The sequence below is a fragment of the Chiroxiphia lanceolata genome, chromosome 1 (genome assembly GCF_009829145.1).
Source record: "Chiroxiphia lanceolata isolate bChiLan1 chromosome 1, bChiLan1.pri, whole genome shotgun sequence".
In the NCBI taxonomy this organism is placed as follows: domain Eukaryota; kingdom Metazoa; phylum Chordata; class Aves; order Passeriformes; family Pipridae; genus Chiroxiphia; species Chiroxiphia lanceolata.
Genome location: NC_045637.1, coordinates 106,541,036 through 106,564,809, shown reverse-complemented (window position 1 = coordinate 106,564,809; position 23,774 = coordinate 106,541,036). Strand labels below are relative to the sequence as shown.

At 40.1% G+C, this 23,774-nt stretch overlaps 1 protein-coding gene across 17 annotated transcripts in view; it reads right to left on the bottom strand.

The window, feature by feature from the left end:
• ARPP21 (cAMP regulated phosphoprotein 21) overlaps positions 1–23,774 on the bottom strand; it is a 196,569-nt gene that overhangs the window by 44,113 nt on the left and 128,682 nt on the right. For 14 of the 17 annotated variants that reach the window (XM_032703240.1, XM_032703346.1, XM_032703369.1 and 11 more), the window contains 5 exons: positions 21,024–21,256; positions 11,376–11,606; positions 6,988–7,157; positions 5,353–5,457; positions 2,719–2,982 (listed from right to left, as the gene is read on the bottom strand). In XM_032703240.1, the coding sequence (XP_032559131.1) occupies positions 2,719–2,982; positions 5,353–5,457; positions 6,988–7,157; positions 11,376–11,606; positions 21,024–21,256 (1,003 nt within the window). The remainder of the gene's footprint in view (positions 1–2,718; positions 2,983–5,352; positions 5,458–6,987; positions 7,158–11,375; positions 11,607–21,023; positions 21,257–23,774) is intronic. The other 3 variants (XM_032703338.1, XM_032703353.1, XM_032703361.1) reach the window with 1 other exon arrangement.

Sequence of the window (23,774 nt, the reverse complement as noted above, 5' to 3'; positions counted from 1 at the left end):
TTCAGCTGCCAAAGAAAATGATCACACTCATAGGACCTCCACCCAAGTTTTCACTGCTATTTTCCAACAGCATACAGAGCATCACAGCCAGCCTTATCAGCAGTGCATTTACAGGAACTAATTAGTCATTAGAGTCATGCCTCTTTTTCACTGGTATAAATTCAATAGCAACATTTAAGATATAAAAGTGCTTTTACATTGATTGCATTGCATTGATTAATGTATCACGTAATGTTTTGCTTCCATTACCATCTTTATTGTACCTTTTTTTTTTAAGCCTGCCTCAGACCACCTGCCTTGGCGTCTGAGAGAAGACTTACTATTGCATCTAAGCCCCAAAGAGAAACAACAGCTGATTCAGACTGACAGTAGCCACTGCCACAGTGAAGTTGTGCCATGGGCAAGACAAGGAGTCCACCTGCACAGAAAGCTGAACTCTCAGGGCAGAAGAACTACTATTTCCCAAGGATTCATTCATCTTTTTATGAGGTATCCCCTATTTTCCATACATTAGTATGCTACAATTAGTATCCAAACCACTGTGCCACATTCTAGGACTGAAGTGAATGAATTAAAACTTGAAATGTCGATTCAGAACTTCCCTTCTGTGCATGCGGATGCAGAGTGGCTGCCGCCTTCTGCCACTGGCAGACCAAGGCCACTGTGCTTTCACAGGACAGGGACACAGGCAGCAGGGACTAAACCCTGCCGTCCCCTTTTCCACAGGTATCTGACAAGGATTGTTTGGAAGAGCAACAAGCTGGAGATAAATGGTGTTCGCAGATGCAGAGGAAGATGACAGTACTGAATTTCTCACCTTTCTACATACCCCAAGGACAAATCATTCCCCAGTGAAATAACTGAAGTTGTTACAAAGATATTTTTCTGCTCTCAGTAACTTTCCACTTTGTTACTGCACAGGATGAAAGTACCCGTAAGCACTGTATTTAGGTTACAGTCAGAGACACAGTGGCCCTTAGACACACCAGTACTGTACCAGTCCTATTGCAGCCTGTACATGAAAAGGCACCTCCTCATCACTGAAGAAGTTAACCTGCCTCTCAGTAGCGCCAAAGCAAGTATTAATGAGGGAAAACAGCTTCCTCAAGGAACACTACACCATACTGAGTAAAAACCCGACAGCCTGTGGTACATGCAAGGGTGAAATCCAAGGTTCACACACCAAGGCTCGGCCACAGGGAGGCAGGAGCTGTGGGCAAACCTGCCAAAGCAGTCTATACAAAGTCAACCGAGATGGGGTCTAGCAGAGATCCCAGGGAGAGCTGCACACCTGGTCTCACCCACAGGAGTAAGGAGGCGGTCTGGGGTCCCCTATCACGGCAGGCAGCACAATGCTGCAGCCCCCACAATTTCTGGCAAACCCCGGCCAGTAGAGCTGGAAAACATATCACTTTGCCTGCTGCGGAGACAACCCGTAAAATGGAGGTGCTCGCATTTATCTGCTTCACTAGAAGTGTCATGAGGTTTGATTAAACGATTTTTGAAAACACTAAGAGTACCTGGGGGCTGTACATGAGGACTGAAGCTTGGACAGCCTCTACTTACTCACTTAGGGAGCACAATCTAGGTGGAGAGACAGATACACCAGGGAATTCTGCCCTTTAGTTCATTTTTTCTTTCCTGAATTAAAAAAAAACCCACTACATTTGGCAAACTATGAAACATCTTTCCTAGTAATATTTTCATTTTTTTAAAAAATCACATTATATTGAACTTCAGCCCCTTAGAACATGTTCTTGGCCAGCCTTCTCTGAGAAAAAACAGGCACATATTTTCTAACCACAGAAACTATATATGTCCTCTATGGGATGTCAGCATCCAGTAGTCCTCAGATTTCTTTTATTAATAATTAGTGATCTAATTAACTAGATCTTTAGGTCACTTAAAACATTGTAACAATGAAAATTCTTCATTCCTGTGGCAATACAGAATTCCATTAACAAACACAAATGGAGATTTTCAGTAAGCAGCAGTAAACAAATAAAGAAAAAAACCCCCAAACTAGCAGGGTTTATAATACATTTACATTAAAAGAAATGGTGAAGTTTTGTACTTTATTTTTATATATTTTCTTCCAAAGGACAAAATGAAAACAGAAGAAATACTATTAATGCCATTTAAAGTAGAGTTTAAACGAAGTTATCTATAATTGGATAAAGAAATCTGTCTTTTTAATGTGTATGCCTTGAAAATTGGCCAGAAAGTCATCTGTGCATTTTACTTCTTGACAGTAATCACTTTCAATATTCTGTAAAGGTACCCAGGAGACAAGCAGAGATGTTTGGTAGTGAACAGTAAAACATAATCAGTCTTCAGGAAGACAGTTAAAATTACTGATCTGTGACATCTCACATGTTCAAGTCAATTAAATATGATTAATGACTACCTGGGCTGATGTGCATGTTGCTCTTTTGGTATATATACAGAGAAAAAGGACCATGGATATTTACTCACCCTCCTCCTTCATATTCATGTGCAGATGTGTCCTGGAGTACAAACATATGTTCAGAAAATGTTTTGAGGATAAGGAAGGGATTAATGAAATCCAGGAAATGATAGATGCTTTGCAAGTTTGCTGCTGCCTAAAAATCTGCTAAGCTCTTATCGGGGTGTGGGGGGGAAATCTAGAATTTTTATGTTCTCCTTCTGATGTTACAAAGAGCTCCATGCTAAACTGGTAGGGAAGGTTTTGCCTACCTGAGCAGGTGGTGGCGGTTGTTGCACAAAGCCTTGGGGTGGTGGTGGCGGCTGCAGCACTTGTTGGGATACTGGTGGACCTGAACCTGTAAAGCTTCCCGGGGGAAGCTGTTGACTTGGGGAAGCCATAATGTAACTCGTCTGCTGGGCAGGCTGCTGCAAGAGAGGTGATGGGTAGACAGGACCAGAAGGCGATTCAGGGTTGTCTCCTGATGATTGACGACTTAAGCTCATCTGGTTAAACTGTGCTGTCATGTCATCTCGCTGCAGGGCAAAAGGCAGTAGAAAATGATGTAGACATGATGTCTGCAGTAGACACACAAATTAGCAAAACAAAATAGGTTCAGAGCATGAGGGGAAAAGGAATTGCTCAGCTCAAATCCATGCCAAACTTTGCATGGATGTCTACAAAAATGAAGGCAATTAAAATCAAAATCACTATAAATGCTTTGACAAATATTTCTAGACTGCAAGGTGAATGGCATTATTTGGCATAAAAGCCAATTTTGGCTCTTACCTTTCCCCCCTCACCTTCTTTTTCAAAATGACAAGTGAACTTTACAGTGTTCAAAAGAAGACATTTTCAATATAAAGGGCATGAAAATAACATTACGAATACCTCTATCCCCAAACACAGAATTTGTCAGCCAAGCACATGCTGGTAATTTCACCTGTGTTTCAAATTGATCCCAAGAGGAATTCAGTAGGATTCAGGTGCAGACCTTTCCCTTTTTGGACTGTTTTGAAAATCCAAGGTTGTAAACACAGAGAAGATAAAAAAAAGCTAAGCCTTATGTTGCTATTTCAAGGTTTTTTATTCTGGATTGGAAAGAAATAAGTATTTTATTTGACTGGAGGGGGAAAAAAGAATCTATGGTAGGATGAACGTATCAAATAAAGTCAATGGACCTAAGTTTCATTACATGCTGGTAATAACACAGGCAGTCTGGACAGAATCTGTTCAGTCTTGCAAAAAGAGTCATACTATTAAGTGCTCTCAAGTTTATTCTGTGAAGGTCAAAGATTTACAAATGTGGTTCTAGGCATCTTCATTTATGCCCATATCATAAGACTTTTAAATACTCAACATAAAACTCTATTGTATGCTAGTATTCAGATTACAGATAGGAAATAAGTACTATAAAAATGCGTTTTGCTTAGAACATTCACATTATCTTTTAAAAGGAGACTCCAGTTTTGTTTGCAGCCTGGTGGTGTTCATTCTCCAAAACCATCCAGCACAATGCATTTAATGTCAGGAAACTTCAAAATATGTAAAAAGAAAAAAAAAGGTTGCTTGTGGAAAGCACTGACAGAGACTGCACAGAGACTCACTCTCTCACTTCTGAGAGCAGATACCATGGATCAACACTTTAAACACTCCTGACAGATCATCAGGTGGTATATGGAAGTAATGCTATTAGCTCTACTATCATCCCACATTCATATTCAGGCACATAAGTTGTCTGTCTGAAGGTGTTCTTTAAAAACCTAGATTATTTGTTATCTGAATGGCAAATGACTGCAAACAGATTCTACAAGAAACTTCATTGAGCCAGGAACGCCTTTGGATTTGCTCAGTAAAGAACAAGAGCTTCAAAACTCAATAATTTATACAGTGTTTGCATAATGTAATGTACACTGAATACATTAATTCAGGTGAAGTTGCACTATTAAATTAGCCAATAAAAATATCAGCCCTCTTATGATAACAAACCCACCACACACTAGAACAACCTGATATTCCTGCAACACACTTTTCAAGAGAAATAGCAGCGAGATATGCAACTTTTGTTCAGCACGGAATAATTTTTATTGCCCTTTAAATGGTACCACTCATCTACCAGGCAGTAATAACACTATTTTATCTGCAAGGATCCACTCAGCTTTCTTTCTATCTCCTACTATAACTACATGACATCTCTACCTTGGGAAAAAAAAAACCAGTCATAAACAAGATTACTAGAGTAAGAGAGAAAAACAACAGAAAAAAATTTTGTAGTGCCTCTTAAAATGTCAGCTTCATTTTAGAACAGTATAATCTTGGCCCTGTAAGCACCAAGCCAGAATCAGACTCTAGAGGAGCACTCTATTTATTTTAATTATACATGTCCATTGATGCGTTGTCATGATGTACAGCGTACCACACCTTCTGCAGCTGGTGCACTGCTACCCTCTTTGCCAAGTGCTCTGGTATCATCAGGGAATAAATCCAGGTAAGGGATTTAGTATACAGATAAAATAATATAAAATAAAAAATAATGATTTCTAGAGGTCTCTTCTCCAGTCTTTGTGGACTGGATAACCTAAATCTCAACTATTTGAGTTAGCAATTTAAGATCCCTTAAGTGACCAGACAAGCTCTTATCACAGGCACAACAAAATACTTTTCTGGAGGCTCTGCTCACCACGTAGAGAGCCCTGCTCCTAGCAACATCCTTCAGGTTAGCTAACCAGAATCAGTGGGAATGTTCTTACAAAATGCTTGTCAGTACCAAAAGCATTAAGGCAAATGGGTATTTATTTAGATAGGGTTCTCATGTGGGACACCCATCAGTGTTCCCCAGAGGCTCCTGGGCATAGTCATGCTCACATCCCCAGCTTCAAGGAAAGAAAGAAGAAAATCTTTAGTACCACAGAAAACTGCTGCGTTGGAGAGACTGGCAGGAGATGCTGGGGAGGATAAGAAACTGCTGGATATTGGACTGACTGAGAAGATGGCTGCATTGTCTGAACAGGCTGCAAAATAAACACAGTGAAAGACATAAATTCAACCATTTAGAGAGAGATAACCACCACCACCACCACCTTTGTTATTGAGAACAAAGGTATCAATCACAGCTCTGAAAATACAGGTGACTCATCACCAGTCCAAGTACAACAGGTCAGGTACGGCAATTTCAGCCTTATATCAAACAATTCTTTATTACAGATATTTCTGCCTCTTTTCACATATTTGATGGATGTTGGATTAAATAAAGCCAAGCTGTATGTTCTTATTACTAATGTGAGCCAAAGCGAAATCATGATTCTACATTTAATTTACGGAGATAAAAATGGAAGAGCAGCACAGTATAACTACGTATTTGAATGTTGCTGTTAGCGACTGATTTAACTCCGAGTGTGTCATAGGCAAAGGAATAATGATTGTAAAGCTGTTTTGTCAGAACACAAGAGTTTTTAAAAAAATTATGAAGAACAGGCTGTGAATTACCAACAGACAGGCCATCAGCTTTGAGCAGATGTTTATCTAAGTGAAAAAACAATTTTCCACAGCACTATTACCTTGGAATAGCTTTAGTATTCCTTTCATTTTAACCTCTCATATAACTTCGTACACAGGTTTGGTATTACCCCCGTCTTCTAAAACTGTGAGGACCAGATCAAGAAATAAGAGCCATAACCATGTACGTCCAAATTCAGTAAAATCAAAGCAACTTCACTGAATTTAAACATTGTAATTCTGGGCAACCTGGGATGAAACTGTGCCAAATTATAAAGCCGCACAAGAAGTGCAGTAGATCTTGGCTGCTCTGTGACTAAACACAATATAGGATTCTTGCTTGAGTGGTTCCCTCTGCCTGCTCTGCTCAGGGAGAGAGGCATGCAATCCACAAAATTATGTTTGAACCAGATCCAAACCTTGCTGCCCATGCTTGGCTACACCTGGTCACATGCCACAGCCAGCCCAGGGACCAGAGAGCAGACACACCATGGCACTGTGCTCAAATCAATCTGCTCTTCCCCTCTCCTGCTATAGTTCCAGAATTTCTAGCTCAGAGTAGGGTAATGGCAAGAAGAGATGGGGTGCAGGCAGAAAACCACCAAGTTGGGGCAGAGGTAGCTGGAGAGCGGGTTACCCATAGATTGGGCCCAATACAACAGAACATGAAAGAGTTTGTAGAGCCCTTCATTGTACTTGATTCTTTGACTCAAACCCACTGCTGTCAAAAGGGACAGAGAAAGGTCACTCTTTGGAGAAAATTACAGGCTGCACTACTTTGGGAATGAATGCTTCAGCTTCCACTTTTATGGGTGAATTTTTCAAAATAACCTTATGTAGACGTACACCAACTCGCTTAACAGTACTTTTGAAAATAAAATCATCCTTTACGTAAAACTGAAAAAGTAATCTTCTCTATCTCTTTCATCCATGTTGAAAAGCACTTACTGATATTTTTGTCTAGCTGCATTCCTACCTCCTACCCTTTAGGTCATTCTTCATATCCCTGAGAGCTCCTTCGTTTTTCCAATGGCCACCACACCTACCTGTGTGACAAGGTGACTTGCCATTTGTTGCTGTGGCTGTTGAACCTGCTGAGGCTGCTGGGATGAAGGCTGCTGCTGAGACTGCCCCACCATCTGGCTCCTCATCGTCTGCTGGCCACTGGGAGGATTGTATATTGCCGGTGTCCCATCAGGATTTACAAACGGTTGACCTGAAACAAAACACTCTGCATTTGCTGAACATTTTAAAGAATATACCGTTTCCTGTATGAAAGGATACAGTCATGCTTTAACTGATCACTCTTTAGCTGACCTGCTACAACAGTAAAGTGCTCATCACTCTGAATGCCTCATTGCAGTAATTACAGTATCAGCCATCTTTTCTTTTTTTCTTTTTTTCAGGCAAGACAGACAGTAGGTATTTGTAAGGAATGGGTGGAAAGTTACCATGGCTATAAGATGATTCATATGCTCTTGTTACTTGAAATCATTCAATGATAAATCAATTAACATTAAAACTGAACTTTGGAGCAAACACTTAACATAGGGAATATTCAGTTACATTTTACTCTGACACAATAGCAGTCAAATGTACACAACTACTTCTGACACACTATAGTTTGAAGGAAACAAAAAGAAAACCAAACACCCACTGTTACTTATTTATTTACACATTCCAATAACACAGTAATGTACTTTTGAGAGCTTTGCCCTATGTAATTAGAGGAGTCAGCACTCAAGTATTCAAGGAAGCAACACTTAAGATGTATTTAAAAATCTCTTATATACAAGAAAAATTCTGTCCAAAGCTCTACTAAATTGCTGAACTTGTTTCATTTCAGATATTTTAGGTGGGGGAAATAACCTTGCAAAACCAGTGTTTGTTTGAAATAATAAAAAAGTTTACCCAAGTCACTGTCTTACAAAAAAAAAAGAAATGGTATTTTTCTGTATGAAAAATGTTTTCCATGACCTCAGTTCTCTTTTCACTTCTATCGTAAATCCGTAAATAATAGGAATTACAAATGTTTCCATGAGAAAAATTTTAGTGATGATACCATAACCATTAAAGTCAGTAACCAAAGTATGAATATTTGAGATGAAAAGGGAGATCTGGAGCAATTCGGTGACTTAGAGCTAGAGTGAAACAATGAACTACTGTTTTGTATACTACAAAGCATCTCTACCTGTTCTATCTACTCCTCAGACTTTCAGTTTCCCCCTCTTATGAATCACAGTCAGAAATGCCTGAGGAGCATCGGCTAAAGAACCTTGCTTTCTCTCTTTCTCTAGAGCATCAACATCTCCTGGACCAACTCGACATCACACTCATGATGAGAAAGGTCATGACTGAGTGGAAGAGAAACACAAGACAGTTCTGTCCACTGGTTTCCTGAATCTTGCTGTGAACACAGTGGGTGACTATGGCATGGACTACCAAGATTTGGGAATCTAAGGCTCCAGAAGCACTTTAGAAGACTGAGTGGGATAACAGCCACCCAAAGTCTTTGTCAGATACTCAAGGGAAGCCAATAAAGAGCATTTCGATGACATAATTGAAAAGGTCCCAGCAATTCTTTTAAAGATGAAAAGAAAAAGACTTTTCATGAAGAAATCTTGAAATAAGAAATGAAAAGGAGAGATCAGATGGTAACAGGGAAGACATTTGTAAGTTATGAACTGTGGTCCTGACAGAAGGGCAAAGATTGCGATGTCATTTAGAGGAGTAAGAATGAAACATAAATGCTCTTAAATTGTCAAAGGGATTAAGTCAGAACGCGTCAAAAGGAATCCTTTAAAGGGTAAAACAGAAGCAGGTGAAATGGAGTGCAAAAGAGCACAGCCACATAAATGGTTCTTTGCCAAAGCAAGTAATAAGCTTGTCTATCTGGGGAAGGAGAACAGTAAAGTAGAGGAGAAGAAGTAAAGGAAACTACAGATATGGAAAAGAAAGTGTGGACTGCCAACACCTGAGAAGGAGTAGAGAGGTATAATCAGAGCAAGAAGATATTGACAACATCTGTGGATGCCATTAGAGGCTTGCACAGTCAGTGACTATGTAGTGTGAAAGGAAGTAAAGATCTTTAAAGGACATAGCGTTATGATCAAAAGAGAGAAAAAGACTGGAAGTAGCCACTCTGAAAGAGGAGAAGAAAGAGCTAAACAATGGTGTTACATAGGGAAAGAAAATCTATTCATTACAGGAAACAAAGCTCCTTTTTCCTTTTCTTCAAACTGTCTTCTCTTCATCTATGTTTCTGACAGCATCCATCACTTTGATAGTTGATCACAGCATCTAGCAATCTAAACCTCCTCCCTATGGAGCTTCTTTTGTAATGTTACCCTAATGAGATTCAAAGATTCTGAGCCCAAAGAGTGATAAATTTGCAGTATGTATTTTGCTGCATGTAAAAAATACAGTAGATGCTGAAGTGTAGTCTGACTTCCAGCACCGGCAGCATGATGAACCTAGAAGCATGAGACAAGAATTTTAGGCTTTTGAAGAATCTTCTCCCTCCGTTTTCTTTTTTATGTATATATTTACAAGGGAGCCACAGAAATAAAACAGAGGGTTTGAAAGAAACACGAAATCAGATACACGTAAAAATACTTGCTCCCCTAACACACATGAGGTTCCCAGTGATGTCTCTGCAGACAACGAGGCACGCTTGGAAGGAAGATGAGGTGCTCTGGTCTAGTGACAGTACTGAAAGGCATTATACCTACAGCAGAAAAAAGGACTCCCCAGGTACCAGGGAAAAATATGAACTAGCTGCTGCAAATTGCTAAATTGACAAAACAGACGCAGGAGATGTTCCTCTTAAACTGCTCTTCCAGCTTTCAAGCATGGTGACCTCCAGTCTCTGTCCTTGCCATGGTCAGGAACAAGCACAATCTCCAAGCAGCAGCAATTCCTTTCATTTGTTTCTCAGTCCTGTCACCTGAATTATGGATGACTCCTGTCTAGGCCTGCTGAGCTTTGCATGGAAGTGGACCCCATAGCACACAAAATGCTGTCTTCTATATCGACCAAGAAATTTCAGTGTTGCAGACAGAACTGAAAACTATGGGAACAACAGAAATGAGCAGATGAACATATTGACAGATTTTTTTCTTGCCAACAGTATCAGGCTCTCATGTCAATAATGCAATAGCTTGGAAAAAAGTACACTTAAATAGTAAAGGCTTCAGAAAAGTTTAAGGTCTGTGAAGTTACTAAGTCACCTCTCCAGAAAGAACTTCTCACATTTCAATCTAAACAAGAAATACTCCCTGATTTTAAATATGCTGATATACATTGATCAGCCCCAGATACTACTATCTCTAAGTATCTGCGGAAAGATTGGCTCAATAGTTTACCAAGGCTGTGTTTTTCTTAAATGCCACAACTTTCTTGACCAAACTATGACTGAAACAAAGTATTCATAGTAGTGGACTCACAAATAAGTTTTAGGCATTTGCACTGAAATACTGAAACGCAGAGATGTAATACACATAAAATACTAGTAATAAACAAAAATCCCCAAAGAAAAAAAGCTCTATCAAGGGCTTTGAAAAAATATTTTTGAGTTCAATCCTCAGTTCTCATATAATGGAAGATACATTTCACCATAGACTTTGTTGCTTTAAACCTAGCATAACTCAGCTAAGGTTGACAGCACAGCTAGTCATGGTCACCGAAATGGTTCAAATCACTGAAAAAACATCAGTCTCAAACCCCCCGAACCTTTTTAACACTGACAGTACAATACTGTGGGGAGTAATAGTGGACTTCATCTAGACCAAGGCAGTTAAAAAATTGCCTTAAACTTTCAGCAAGAACTCAAGCTCAAACTGAGCAGTTTCCAAAGCATCCACAGCACTTGGGTGCCTGCAAGCACCTTGTTTGTGCACTGTGGTGCTGCTAACTACCAGGAATTGAACAGTTACAGCTTTGCCTTATCACAAAACTCACAATTTAAATACAATTGCTAATCATGCAGCTCACATAACAAGATTAATTCTGAAGTGCAAATTCAAATGCAGTTTTTAAGCCTTTTGAAATTCTGCTGACATTTGACGATGTATTTCGATTGCACTGTATCTCAGCATGCTCAATATAGAAAAGCATCTGTCTTTATTAATGCTAATGGTATCTCAGAAGATTCACAGCCAAGGAGTGCCAGGACTTCTGAATGATGAATACCCTGTCTGGGATGAAGCAAGTGTGTTTTGTATCACTTCCCACTAGCTATGCCACAATAGCCTCAGAAAGCCAATCTAACTTTGCCAGCAGATTTGAAAAAGACAACTTGCAAAATGTCATTTGTATGTATATTTGCTCATAAAATGCCCCCAGGAAAATATGTCTAGAAACAAGAAATTTGGTAATTCCCCAGCTGACATGAGAAGCACCAACGGGCAGTATCAGGCAGGAGAGTCATACTGACCTGTGTGGGGGTTGAGAAGGATACTGCCAGGCGGTATCCCTGCAGCTTCAAGTGGAAGAATGATATAGCTGGTGTTGCTGGGGGCCACCTGGCCACTCATCCCGCTCTCAGGGTAGGACACACTGCCTGTAGAGCTGACTGTTACTCCAGGGACAAGAGATGCACTTTGGAGAGGCTGATGTATTCGTGACAGTGATCCTGAGGAGCCAGCACTGCTGGAAGACTCTGAGCCTAACAGGGAGAAACAATCACAGCAGGAGAGGGGGTTACAAGGGACCCCAGTCCCCATCAAATAGGGTATGTACACGAGGAGAGCCTTCACAGACTGCAAAGCTATGCACCACTCCACGCCCAGCTAAAAGCAGGGTTTTCACTCCCTAGTGAGACCAGTATCCAGTGGTAATTTTTACAACTTAAAAAACTGCTTTCCTCCCACAAAACCTGCTTCCTCCCAGCCAGTAAACAGACTTACTAAAGACAACACAAAATGCTCAGCACATATTTATAATGCCAAAGTATCAGTTCATAAGGTGTAAAGACTAAACATAGAGTTCATAAATAAATTAAAAAAACCCTAAAATCATAACACAGAAAAACTTAAACATTTTCTGTAAGAAAAATAACAACTGTGTTATCAGTCAAATAATAAGGTAGCTGGGCAACACACATATTAATTTAAAGCTGCCTAAGATGCCACCTAAGATTTTTGCCACTTTGATTTGTCAGCACCTAACCTATTAAAATTGAACTATTAGAGAGCATCCAAAGGAGGGCAACGAAGATGGTGAAGGGCCCTGAGGGGAAGCCGAATGACGAGCGGCTGAGGTCACTTGGTCTGTTCAGCCTGGAGAAGAGGAGACTGAGGGGAGACATCATTGCAGTCTACAACTTCCTTGTGAGGGGAAGAGGAGGGGCAGGCACTGATCTCTTCTCTGTGGTGACCAGTGACAGGACCCAAGGTAACAGCCTGAAGTTGTGTGATGGGAGGTTTAGGTTGGATATTAGAAGAAGGTTCTTCACCCAGAGGGCGGCTGGGCACTGGAAGAGGCTCCCCAGGGCAGTGGTCACAGCACCAAACCTGAGAGAGTTCAAGAAGCATTTGTACGATACTCTCAGGCACATGGTGTGACTCCTGGGGATGGTCCTGTGCAGGGCCAGGAGTTGGACTCGATGATCCTTGTGAGTCCTTTCCAACTGGGCATATTCTGTGATTCTGTGAAATCAAATGTGCTAAGCCACATTTGTGCCTGGAAGAATGGAGATATAGTATTTTAAAACCCAAATATAATTTCCAAACTTCTGAGATACTACTTGATTAGATTTCAATTTGCTTCACATAAAAAAGACAAGAATCTCTGAGAGCATAGGGCCCAGGTGATTGGCTTCCTGAAAGCAGGATGTTACGAATGCAAGATATGTTTTAATTGCAACTTCTTTCGTTTTACTTCTGTGCGCTGTCTATTCATCTAACCTTCATAGTGCCCACCTGCAGGTATATACTAAAAGCAAAGACAGAACTCAGACTTCAGTTTTAGCAAACTTCTTCGAGGCCAAATTACATACTTTCAGATATGGGATACTGTAGGTGGTCCCTGCAGTAGACTGCTTAGAGCCTCAAATTAATTTTCAGTCAAATCCCTATTGAAATTCATTTATTTCCTCATAGTATAGAAATTAGAGCAAAGTAGGTTTCTCCTGAAGAAATCATACTAGCATCCTGTTACTTAACAGAGGGTCTTTTCACAGATTACTGTAGGTTGCTGTGTAAGACACATTTTTTATCCATTTTCTTCAAACTTCGTATTCATACAGAAGCTACTACAGATACAATCAGTCCCCCTTTGTGAACTCTGTACTGCCATCAGCAGGACCCTAAATCTGCTCCTCCAGTACATAACCAAGAAAGTTACAGAGATTTCAGAAGAAATTTTTAATTTCTATAAATACACTTCAAAGTTCTATTAGTTGCTACATTTTCCCCCTCCTTGTAGACTGAGATTGGAAATTTAGGTATAGTTTTATTTATTGGGTAATTTCAGATTTCAGTGTTTCTACAAATTGCAGAGTTATTTCTGGAGGCCATCCTCATCAAGCTGCAAGTAGTATTTGGGTATTTGGTGCCTTCCTTGAAATTGTAAAAGCAACGGCTGGAATTTAATTTTCCTCCTACATAAGTTACCAAGTTCTTCCCTGTATTTCCTTAGCCTTTCTACATGCACTTCATGTTGGTTCTTTGAGTTCTTGCTTTACTTTCTCCTCTTTTTCTTCACTTTTTGAATTCAATAGGTTGGAAAGCTACCTGGAGATGGTACTAGTGATGAGATTTCATAAACCTCCCATTATTTCTAAGCATGTAAGTAGAATCAAGCCCGAGTTCAGACTCTCCCCACTTTTTGTGCTATTCAAAAGAAAGGCTGTTAGCACAAAAGAAGACTGCAGCTCTGATATTCAGTTGGTTTTTTTTTCCACCCCTCTCAGCTATTTATATGCCAGAATCACGGATTGATCTATAGCAGCTTCTGAATGATAAAAGCCAGAGGACTGCAATGAATTCAGATGTACTCATCAAATGATACGCAGAAACAGTGGAAAATCCTCTGAAGCTATCACCTCATACTGGTCAAGCTGATAGCTTTGAAATGTCTGCCATAAAAGACCTGAGATCTGCTCTCCCATGTCAGTAGATCAACTCAGTGATTTTGAAAAAACACAAATAAGTCACAAACCCATATCAAGAATTTTCTGACTGTTTGGAAAAAAAAAAATCCCAGAAATCACTGCTTTATCAATTTTGCCCCCATTTATCCTGTATAAGAATGATCTACTTTATTTTTTTCCATCACCATAACTTATTTCCTATCATCTTAAGTTTAGACCTATTAACACAAGTAAATGTAAATTCCAACACTAATGTCTGGAAATTAACACCACTTAATCTTGTCTTTGTAGCTCTGACTAGCTGTTTTCATGATGTCTAAATCTGGACTAAGAAGTCACCACATAATGAATTCAGTACTGTAGAAAAGGAAGAAAAATTGAACTATCTGACTTTACTCAGACTCACATTAAGAGATGTCTTGCTAAAGATTTTTGAAAGGAACTTGGTCTAAATGAGATTTTTGTCCCCATTACACAATACAACCTCTTTTTTTTCAGTATGTAATGATGCATACTTCTTCTAGATTATTCCATAATTTTCTTGCTGCTTCACAGTTGACATAATAATAACCTTCACATTCTCATCACTTTCGATTAATATATTTTTTTAAGTATTCGGAGAGATACAGCAGTTCAAAGAGTTGTAAAAGAGGGTTTACAGAGGGAGAGAGCATAGCAGTACCATTAATTTCCCAATATTCTAAGCACTAGTGAGTGATGCAACATGTCTTGCTCTATTTTATTTCAGTCAGCATTCAGTATCTGATCATTTTGAACATCTCTGCTCATCCCACCTTCCAAGTCCAAGGCAATTTTTTCCTTTCCTATCAACTAGACTCTCAAGATCTATCCACTACTTAGTCCAGACAGTTAATTTTTTCAGGAACAGTAGAGTGCTGGAAGTATTTTTGTCTTGGATATAGTTACTTGGATTAGAAATATTTATTTGCTATTTCTGTAATTCACTTGTGTTTCTCTGTACACTCACATACTTGGTTGTTGGGGTTTTTTTAATGATAATGGTACATGCTCATGTGAGCGTGATTATTTCTCTGCAAGCTGCACTTCTAAAAATAAAACTGATGTTTCAGCACAATCAGTTGGTGGGAAGATTATGACTGGAAGCAGTTGGCTCGTGACTTATCATCGGTAGGTCTGACACATACATCAGTATTCTGACAGTTTCTGTTGGACTTACCAGATCTGTCAGGCTAGTGCCTGATAATAAAAAAGCAGAAATCTAGTTCCAAAACTGAGAGAAAAAATATATTACACAGGACACTTTATATAAAAAAACCCAATCACCTAAACAAAAAAACCAAACCAAACCAAACCAAAAAAACCCAAAACGACAAAAAAACCCCCAGACAAACCAAACCCAGGAAGGTTAATGTATTGAAATGCCTACATATAATCGTCTTTCCCCAACAGGAGTAGCAATGAACACCTAACAGGAGAGATTAGACTGTGCCTCCAATTACTTGGAGCCCTGCCAAGGAAGTTAATGATCCCTACAGACCTGTATCAATATGGCTAATATCCCAAGCCAGCTTTTTGTAAATGAGGGGGAAAAAAATACACTCCAACAGATGTGCATTCCACTGAATGGAAAACACATTAAGAGAAGTTAAAGGTGCAACAGTTACATCTCCTATTTAACAATTATTTAAATAAGTATGTAGATACACAGAGAATATTTCTTTGAAGCACATCTTGTCTTCCCTCACAATAATCTATGTTAAAACCTGTGGTAATGTGTCAGTGACAGTAACATGGTAGTTGATGTGTTATATTTTCACTTCTTTGGTGTTACAGACTGAATAGGTACATCTTTGTCCCCCTGCATGGACAACTATTTCACTTACCACTTTATATGCTTAGTCAACCCTGGAAAGACCACTATATTCCTGGAAATCTAAACCAACCAACATTTTGTATGATGTCTTAAGCAGTAGGAATACAACTTGATTGAAATTTTTTAAGTTATTATTAACTCCCCACTCAATACTGAACTATAGTTTAACACATCTCTGCATATCTACTACACTTCAGAATAACATAGAAGAAAATTTTATTTGCAAAATACAATCTGTGCTTTTCAGTAGAACAAGGTTCTCTAAACAATCAACAGGTGCATGAAAATAACCATCAGAACCATTAAGATAACCATGTAATGGGTTTCAAACAGCCCCTTTTGTGATGTTTGCAAAAACGAAGTAACATAATTCCTATACTAAACTCTAATTCCTGTGCAGCTGAATCCAATTAAAGTCTAAGACTAATTGACACTGCTGGACTCTACTGCAGAGAACAGCATGTTCTATGATCTCTTGCCTAGGGGGAAGCTAACATCTTCCTGTGCTTCAGTTCCTGCTTGCTTACTATGTACCATTAATTACTGATTTATCAGAAGTTAAGGTTAAGGGCAGAACATTTAATTTTGATGACAATATTAAAAGTGATCCAGAAGGACTTCAATACTAATATTGCATCACTGTATACACTCTCAAAGGCAATTGTGAGTCTTCTTTCAAAATTCTGAAACTTTTAATACTCTATGCTCAAGAAGAGTGTTTAACAATGCTTCTGTATGACTGTCACATACATAGAATAATTTTCACATTTAAAGAGGCCACAAATAATTTCTATAATTTAGACAATGAAGAACATTTTGACCAACTAATGACTTCATACCACTTTCATATCTACTATATGCAAGACAGAAATGTTTTAAATTTATTACTGTGAATCATAAACCCCTTCAGAGAACAGACTAGTATTTTCTGCAGAGGAGAACTGAGACAGAATTGGTGCCTATCAGGCACTACCAGAGTAGTGTGCGTAATGTTTGTAGCAACAGCTCTGAAATCCCATTTCAACCACTGTAGTAAAGACAACAAAAAAATTAATCAAGATCACTCAAAATAAAAACAGGATCAACATTTAAATGTCCAGTGAGCTACAGAAAACCAGGGTTACCTACGGCCAGAGCACAGAAGATATAATGCAAAAAAATGCACAATGAAGCGTCACTTGGTACCTAATGCACCTTAGAAAACAAATGCAAATAGCACATAGGGGCGTTGACAGCTACTGTATGAATGCACTCAGCATTTTTTTAGTGACGTGAAAACACTGTATCAAGACACATTTCCCTATTATTTTTGGAACAGTCATTCTTTTCTGCTTTAATGCTATTCAATAGCATATCAGGAAGAAGGACAGAAATAGTGACTTGGATATTATTTCCTATGACTTTTCTCAGGTTGATTGACTGTTTGACTTTGTGTCCTGGCTTTGAAGATATACATTTGTTTTGACATCCAGTCTTCCTCTTCTTCTCCACCTCTTTTTATTTTGTTTCTTTTTTACTCTTCCTGTGCCTGAAGTAGCTTTCCAATTTAAACACCTTCCTTACAAAAAGTCAAAGCACTTACAAGAGAACATGAAATTTTAATATCACTGATGTTTTAAAAATGTATTATAAGAGCCTTCATTTGAAAGCAATTTGGGGTTTGGTGCATACAGAGTGCAGATGCATTTACAAGTATTGGTATGCTTCAGAAGTCTCTCCTTTAATACATTTCCTAAGTGCATCCTTTATTATGCTTAACATTAAAACGGCTACTTAAAAATATTATTCTTGTAATTAGAGGTCTCCTTCAAACTGGATTTCCCTGACACCATTTTAAATGCTCTTCACCTCTGCAACACAATGCCACAGAGAAATACATTTACCTGCACTCTACTGAAGGTGAATGATACAAAAAAAGTATAGCAGGGACCTCTGCCTCCTCCCTAATTCAGTGCACATTAAATTCAATTCTAGCGCAATGGAAGGATTCACGGGTGTCAAAGAAATGTGGAGGTAAAAACATGGTCTGCTGCATACTTCAAGCCCCACTGTATAGTCTATTCAGTCTATATTCAAACAAAAAATACACAAGAATGTAGTTTCAAAACTACATGCACACTGGAATTGCACACTGTCTTCCCTGGGGCAGTTCCTGAAGGGAGACAGAATGCATGATATGAAGGATTCTGTCCTCTATCTGCTCGGTTGAACACAGTGACTGAAGGGACAGGGGGCAATGGTGACAAGTTCCTGCCCAGCGCAGCAGGCAGGTCTCCTCTGTCATCACCCCCCTGTCCCAGGTGCCCTGGGATAACAGATGTGAGGCTCTGCAAGTGCAATCAAAAAATAGCAAGGATGGCAGTTCCTTTGGATGGAGGTTAATTCAGACTATGCTCTGCATCAAATATGCTTCCATAAATTAAAAAGGATGGGTCATGGTCATACCAGACTTCCTTCTGAAGGGAACAGAAGGCCCAATATGCTGATCGGACTCACTTCTTGGGGTCATCTGCTGCCTTGTTGGGGCCCATCTTGGGCACAGTGACTACAAAAAGAGAGTTTCCAACTCTCAGAGAAGGTGGTGGGGGAAGAGAACAACTATCTAGGACTTACAGAGGGACATTATGGCCTGTTTATGAAACTGATTGACAGAGTCCCCTGGAAGGCAGTCCTGAGGGGCAAAAGGGTCCAGGAGGGCTGGACATTCTACAAGAAGAAAATCTCAAAGGCACAGGAGCAGGTTGTAACCATGTGCCAAACGACAAGTCGGCATGGAAAACAGCCAGCTTGGCTCAACAGAGAGCTTTGGTTGGAACTCAGGAAAAAAAGAGTTATGACCTTTGAACAAGGGGAAGTCTAATCAGGAGGGCTACAAGGATAATGTGAGGTTATGAAGGCAGAAAACCAGAAGGGCGAAAGATTAAATTCAACTAGAATTTAATCTGGGTACTACTGTAAAAGACAACAAAGAACGTTTTTGAAAACACATTAGCAAAAAAAGGAAGGCTAAAGATAATCTCCATCCTTTATGGGATTTGGGGAGAAACAAAGTGACAAAGGCTGAGGAAAAGGCTGAGGTACTTAATGCCTTCTTTGCCTTAGCCTTCAATATCCAGAGCAGCTGTTTTCTGAGTATCTGGTCCCCAGAGCTGGAGGACAGGGACAGGGAACAGAACAAAGCCCCCGTAATCCAAGGGAAAATAGTTACTGATCTGCTACACCACTTAGACACACAGGTCTATGAGGTCAGATGAGATCCACCCAAAGGTTCTGAGGGAGTGGGTGGAAGTGCTCACTGAGCCACTTTTCATGATTTATCAGCAGTCCTGACTCACTGGAGACGTCTCAGTTGAGTGGAAGTTATCAAATGTGATGCCCATCAAGAAGAAAGGCTTGAAGGAGGATCTGGGGAACTAAAGGCCTGTCAGTCTGACCTTGGTGTGAGAAAACCTACGGAGCAGATCATCTTCGATGCCATTATGCAGCATGTACAGGACAACCAGGGTATCAGGCCCAACCAATATGGGTTTATGAAAGGCAAGTCCTTCTGGACCAACTTATTCTCCTTCAATGACAAGGTGACCCACTTAGTGGATGAGGGAAAGGCTATGGGTGTTGTATACCTGGACTTTACTAAAGCCTTTAATAATGCCATAGCACCCTCTGGGAAAAAACTGGCTGCTCATGGCCTGGATGGTTGCACTTTTCATCCTGGCTGATGGCCAGGTCCAGAGTAGGGGAGAATGGAGTTGCATCCAGTTGGCAGCTGGTCACAAGTGCTGTTCCCCAGGGCTCGGTATTGTGGCCAGTCCTGTTTAATATCTTTAGCCATGATCTGGACAAGGGGATCAAGTGCACTCTCAGGAAGCTTGCAGATGACACCAAGATGGGAGAGAGTGTTGACGTGCTAGAGGGTAGAAAGGCTCTGCAGAGGAACCTGGACAGGCTGGATCAATGGGCCGAGGCTAATTTTATGAGGTTGAATGAGTACAAGAGCCAGGTCCTGCACTTGGGTCACAACAACCCCAGGTAGTACTACAGGTTTGGGAAAGAGTGGCCGGAAAGCTGCCTGGTGGAAAAGGACCTGAGGGTGCTGGATATGAGCCAGCAGCGTGCCCAGGTGGCTAAGAAGGCCAATGGCATCCTGGTTTGTATCAGAAATAGTGTGGCCAGTAGGACCACAGAGTGAAATCTGACCAACTCAGGTTTGATAAACTGGGTGTAAATTAAGTACCGTCCATAAAACACTCTGAAGCTGAAAGAGCACTAAGTGCTAAGTATTGATTACCACTTGTCCTGTACTATATGTATCAAATGAACCAATCTGATGGAATCATCTGATAGGCTCATTATTTATTATGCACTTTTACACTAAAGTATAATGAGTAGCTTAATGGTATAGCTTGAAATTACTTAGATCCAGACCCTGTGACTCACTCATATGTTAATGTACTCATAAAGTTAATGCAAATAAATGCAGAATTCCCACCGGTTCATAGTCTGCTTAAATGGTGCTTTCATTTAATGGGAACTAAACAAAGAAATGGAGAGATTGTGGGACCTCTGAGAATCCACCACTTCTGCCTGCTTCCACCATAGCCTCATCTGCCAGCAGCAAGGCAAGGCTGTTCTCCAAGATACAGATGGTCTGCATTTTAGCAAGGACAACAAAATATTCTTGGATTTCTCATCAAATATATGACATTTAACTATTCACAACTTAAAAATATTAAGATAAATAAAAAGTTAAAATCTGTGCTTTCTCTGAAAGGACTGCCACCTTTTCTTGCTACAAGTGCAGATGGTGTTCAAATAGGGTGTGCACATACTGTACTCCAAGAAAAGCCTACCTCTCCTATGATTTGCAAACCTTGGGCACCATGCTTTTTTCTTGGTTCCTAAAAAGTCAATACCAGGTACCCATCTATAGATGGACATACACATCTCCTGTGTACAGGAAATACAGTTGTTTATGTATTTCACCACCTACTTCAATCATAGGGGTGAGACTACATGTTCTCTGAAGGTCCCTTCCAACCCAAACCATTCTGTGATGTACTGTACTCAGACAAGTACCAGTACAGCCATTTATTATCACATAACAGGAAGCACTGTGAACCCAATACAGTACTAGCTACCTGTTTTAGACAGTTTGCCGGTACTTCTGTTACTTGATGAGCTATCTCCTCTTGTCAGGACGGTTATCCCACCAAAGCTGGCTGTCTTTGTTATGGCTGGCTTCAAATTTCGATTTGAGCTGTCCGAGTCTGTGCTGCTCCATGGCCTCTGGTGGTCTGTCCACTTTAATTCATTCTCTGTACTGCTCTGTCGACTGCCAGATGTCTTCCCGATGCTGTCTCTATTACCCCTACAGACATCAGGAAACAAAGACTTATACACAAATAAAACCATGTCACAGCAGAGTTTATCTCTGTGTACTCTGCAGCGACCTAAATAAAGAAAAAGGAAATACTCTGCATTTATGAAATCATGTTTGAAACAGGGGATTTGACCCCCATACTCATCTGCCTTTAGCATGTAAACACTGCTATACCTTTTTTATATGCACAGCACTTACCACCGTTCCCCTTCTGCACATTCCCTGAGAGCACTTCACCAGATGTGGCTGACATAGCACTATCAGGCAGCATTGATGTAGCATTTCTGTTGTCTGTTGAGGGTTCTCTTCCCTCAGCAAAGCCCTCACTACTTCTCACTTCTCTGTGCATCTCCTGTGATGTTTTTCTCACCAACCTCACCTGCCCTCTACCTTTGTCTTCATACCCATCCTCCTTATTTTTATTGCACCTTGTTCCCAGTCATTATCAGTTTTGTGAAGTCATCCAAAGCTTCCCTAAACATGTGTCCTCTCAATGTGACCCCGAACTCTTCACTGCTAATGTTTCACCTAGAGATGCATGAGTTGGTTTGTTTTATTTCCCCTCTGCATACAGTTGTGAGAATCTCTGGGCAGAGGCTGTCTGTCCTCGAACAGCTGCAGAGCACCAAGTGCAATGTGAGTAACAACACACTAAACTGTGACCAGAATTTGGAGGAGAATTTGGCTTATTTATGGTGAGCTTTAACACTGTACTGCTAAAATGACAAAACCAGAATGCTATAACAGCTTAGTGCACCATGACTGTTATCCCAAGCGATGCTCGTAACACTGTCTTTGGAAGTCTTTTAGAAGACATTTTCCACCCCTCTGTCTTATTTTACAGTATGATAACTTACAGGCTCAAAGCTCTTTCTACAAATCAAAAACGATGGTATCTATTTTTTTTTTGTCCCCTTTGTCCCTGTGAACATAGTTCCTGCTTTTTATTTGGAGAACCTGCTGGGCTGTGTCACTTGGGACATGAAGGAGCAGTGTGTCAAAGGTAGGATCAGGCTGTTGCACTCCTTGCCTGTGAACCAAACCTCTCACAGATGTCATCAGCAGTATAAACATGTTGACCTTTGCTAGATCCAGACTGTGGGAAGTCATGAAGAGAAACAGCACAGAAGCAACAACACAAAAACCCAAAAAATATTTTGAAAATAAATCATCCTAAGATTTAATTGGAAAGAAAGATACCAAAGTATATTATTTAAAGACTCTTTTGTACTCTTGTGCTCAGAAATTAACAAGTCTCTTATATTTATATTCTAGTGGAAAAGAGGAAGAGAAATGGAATGCTTTTGTATTCTGTGGTTTTTGGTTACACAAAATTTCTTTTAGTTTCCCAAACCCAAACAGATATTACTTATTAAGAGTGTCTCTGTGTAGATGCCTCCTTACTCCTGCATGCCTGCTCCCTGACTCTCAGATCATCAAGCCTCACCCAAAGAAAGAAGAAATGTTTTTTTGCCTGCTGCCTGTGGTCTTGGGATGCAGAAGCAGATGCTCCAGCACTGTTCCTTATTTGGTCCAATCTCTCCATCTCCTCTGTGGCTGCTGTGATAACATGCAGGGTTAGCAACTGTACATCAAATATTCCTTTTCTTCTCATAGTGAAAATTTATGTATTATAAATAAATATAAATATAGGTTTGAAGTGACACAAGCTGTCACTCCTACATATGAAAACCCCAATGCATAAAGACATCTAGTGATCGCCCTATTTCTGCAGAGCTCTCCCTATCCCTTAGTGGATGAAGGACATGCTTCTGAAAGCACATGTTCCCTCTGCCTGCTCTGCTTAAGACTTGTGGCAGCTGACTGACGTCTAAAGCAACTTGGCATGTCCAGCTCCGGTTGATCTGAACTGAATCTGTGAGAGCTCATGATGGGGGAAGACAATCTTTCTAAGATCCACAGAAGAACACTGTCACAACCAGATTTGGTCTTCTACTGATCCAGTGTGTCAAGTGGTAAAAACGTCCTCCATGAAAATAGGGACTGACCCTTATTGATATTCTGTGGCTTGGGATGCTATTTGGGATATAGGATACATCTGAATGTTGTCTGGGCAGAAGGAATTGGAGCTGGGAAGACAAAGTTCACAGAGAAAAAGTTTCAAAATATAGCTGCTTTGGCTAATGGAACTTCAATCAGTTTCACCTCAATGTACTATTACTTCAGCTTTTAATAAACCAACAAAAGGAAAAAAGGTCAGTCTGGGCACTAGTCTATGAAACGTGCCTGTTGTATACACTCCAGCAAAAATGAGCTTCCATCAGTTACAGTCACTTCCAAATTGCGGCAGTCTGAGCAACTGGGCACCTGGAAATCTCCTATGGTTACTGAGACAGTGATCCATAAAACCAAAGGAAAGGGTCCTCTTGTTACCTCTGCATTCAGAGAGCCTGGGATGAGTGGGATAGAACACATTCTCCATATTCCTTTCCAACCAGAAAAATGACATACCTGTCAAGGTTTCCCTTGGCAAGGACAGAGATAG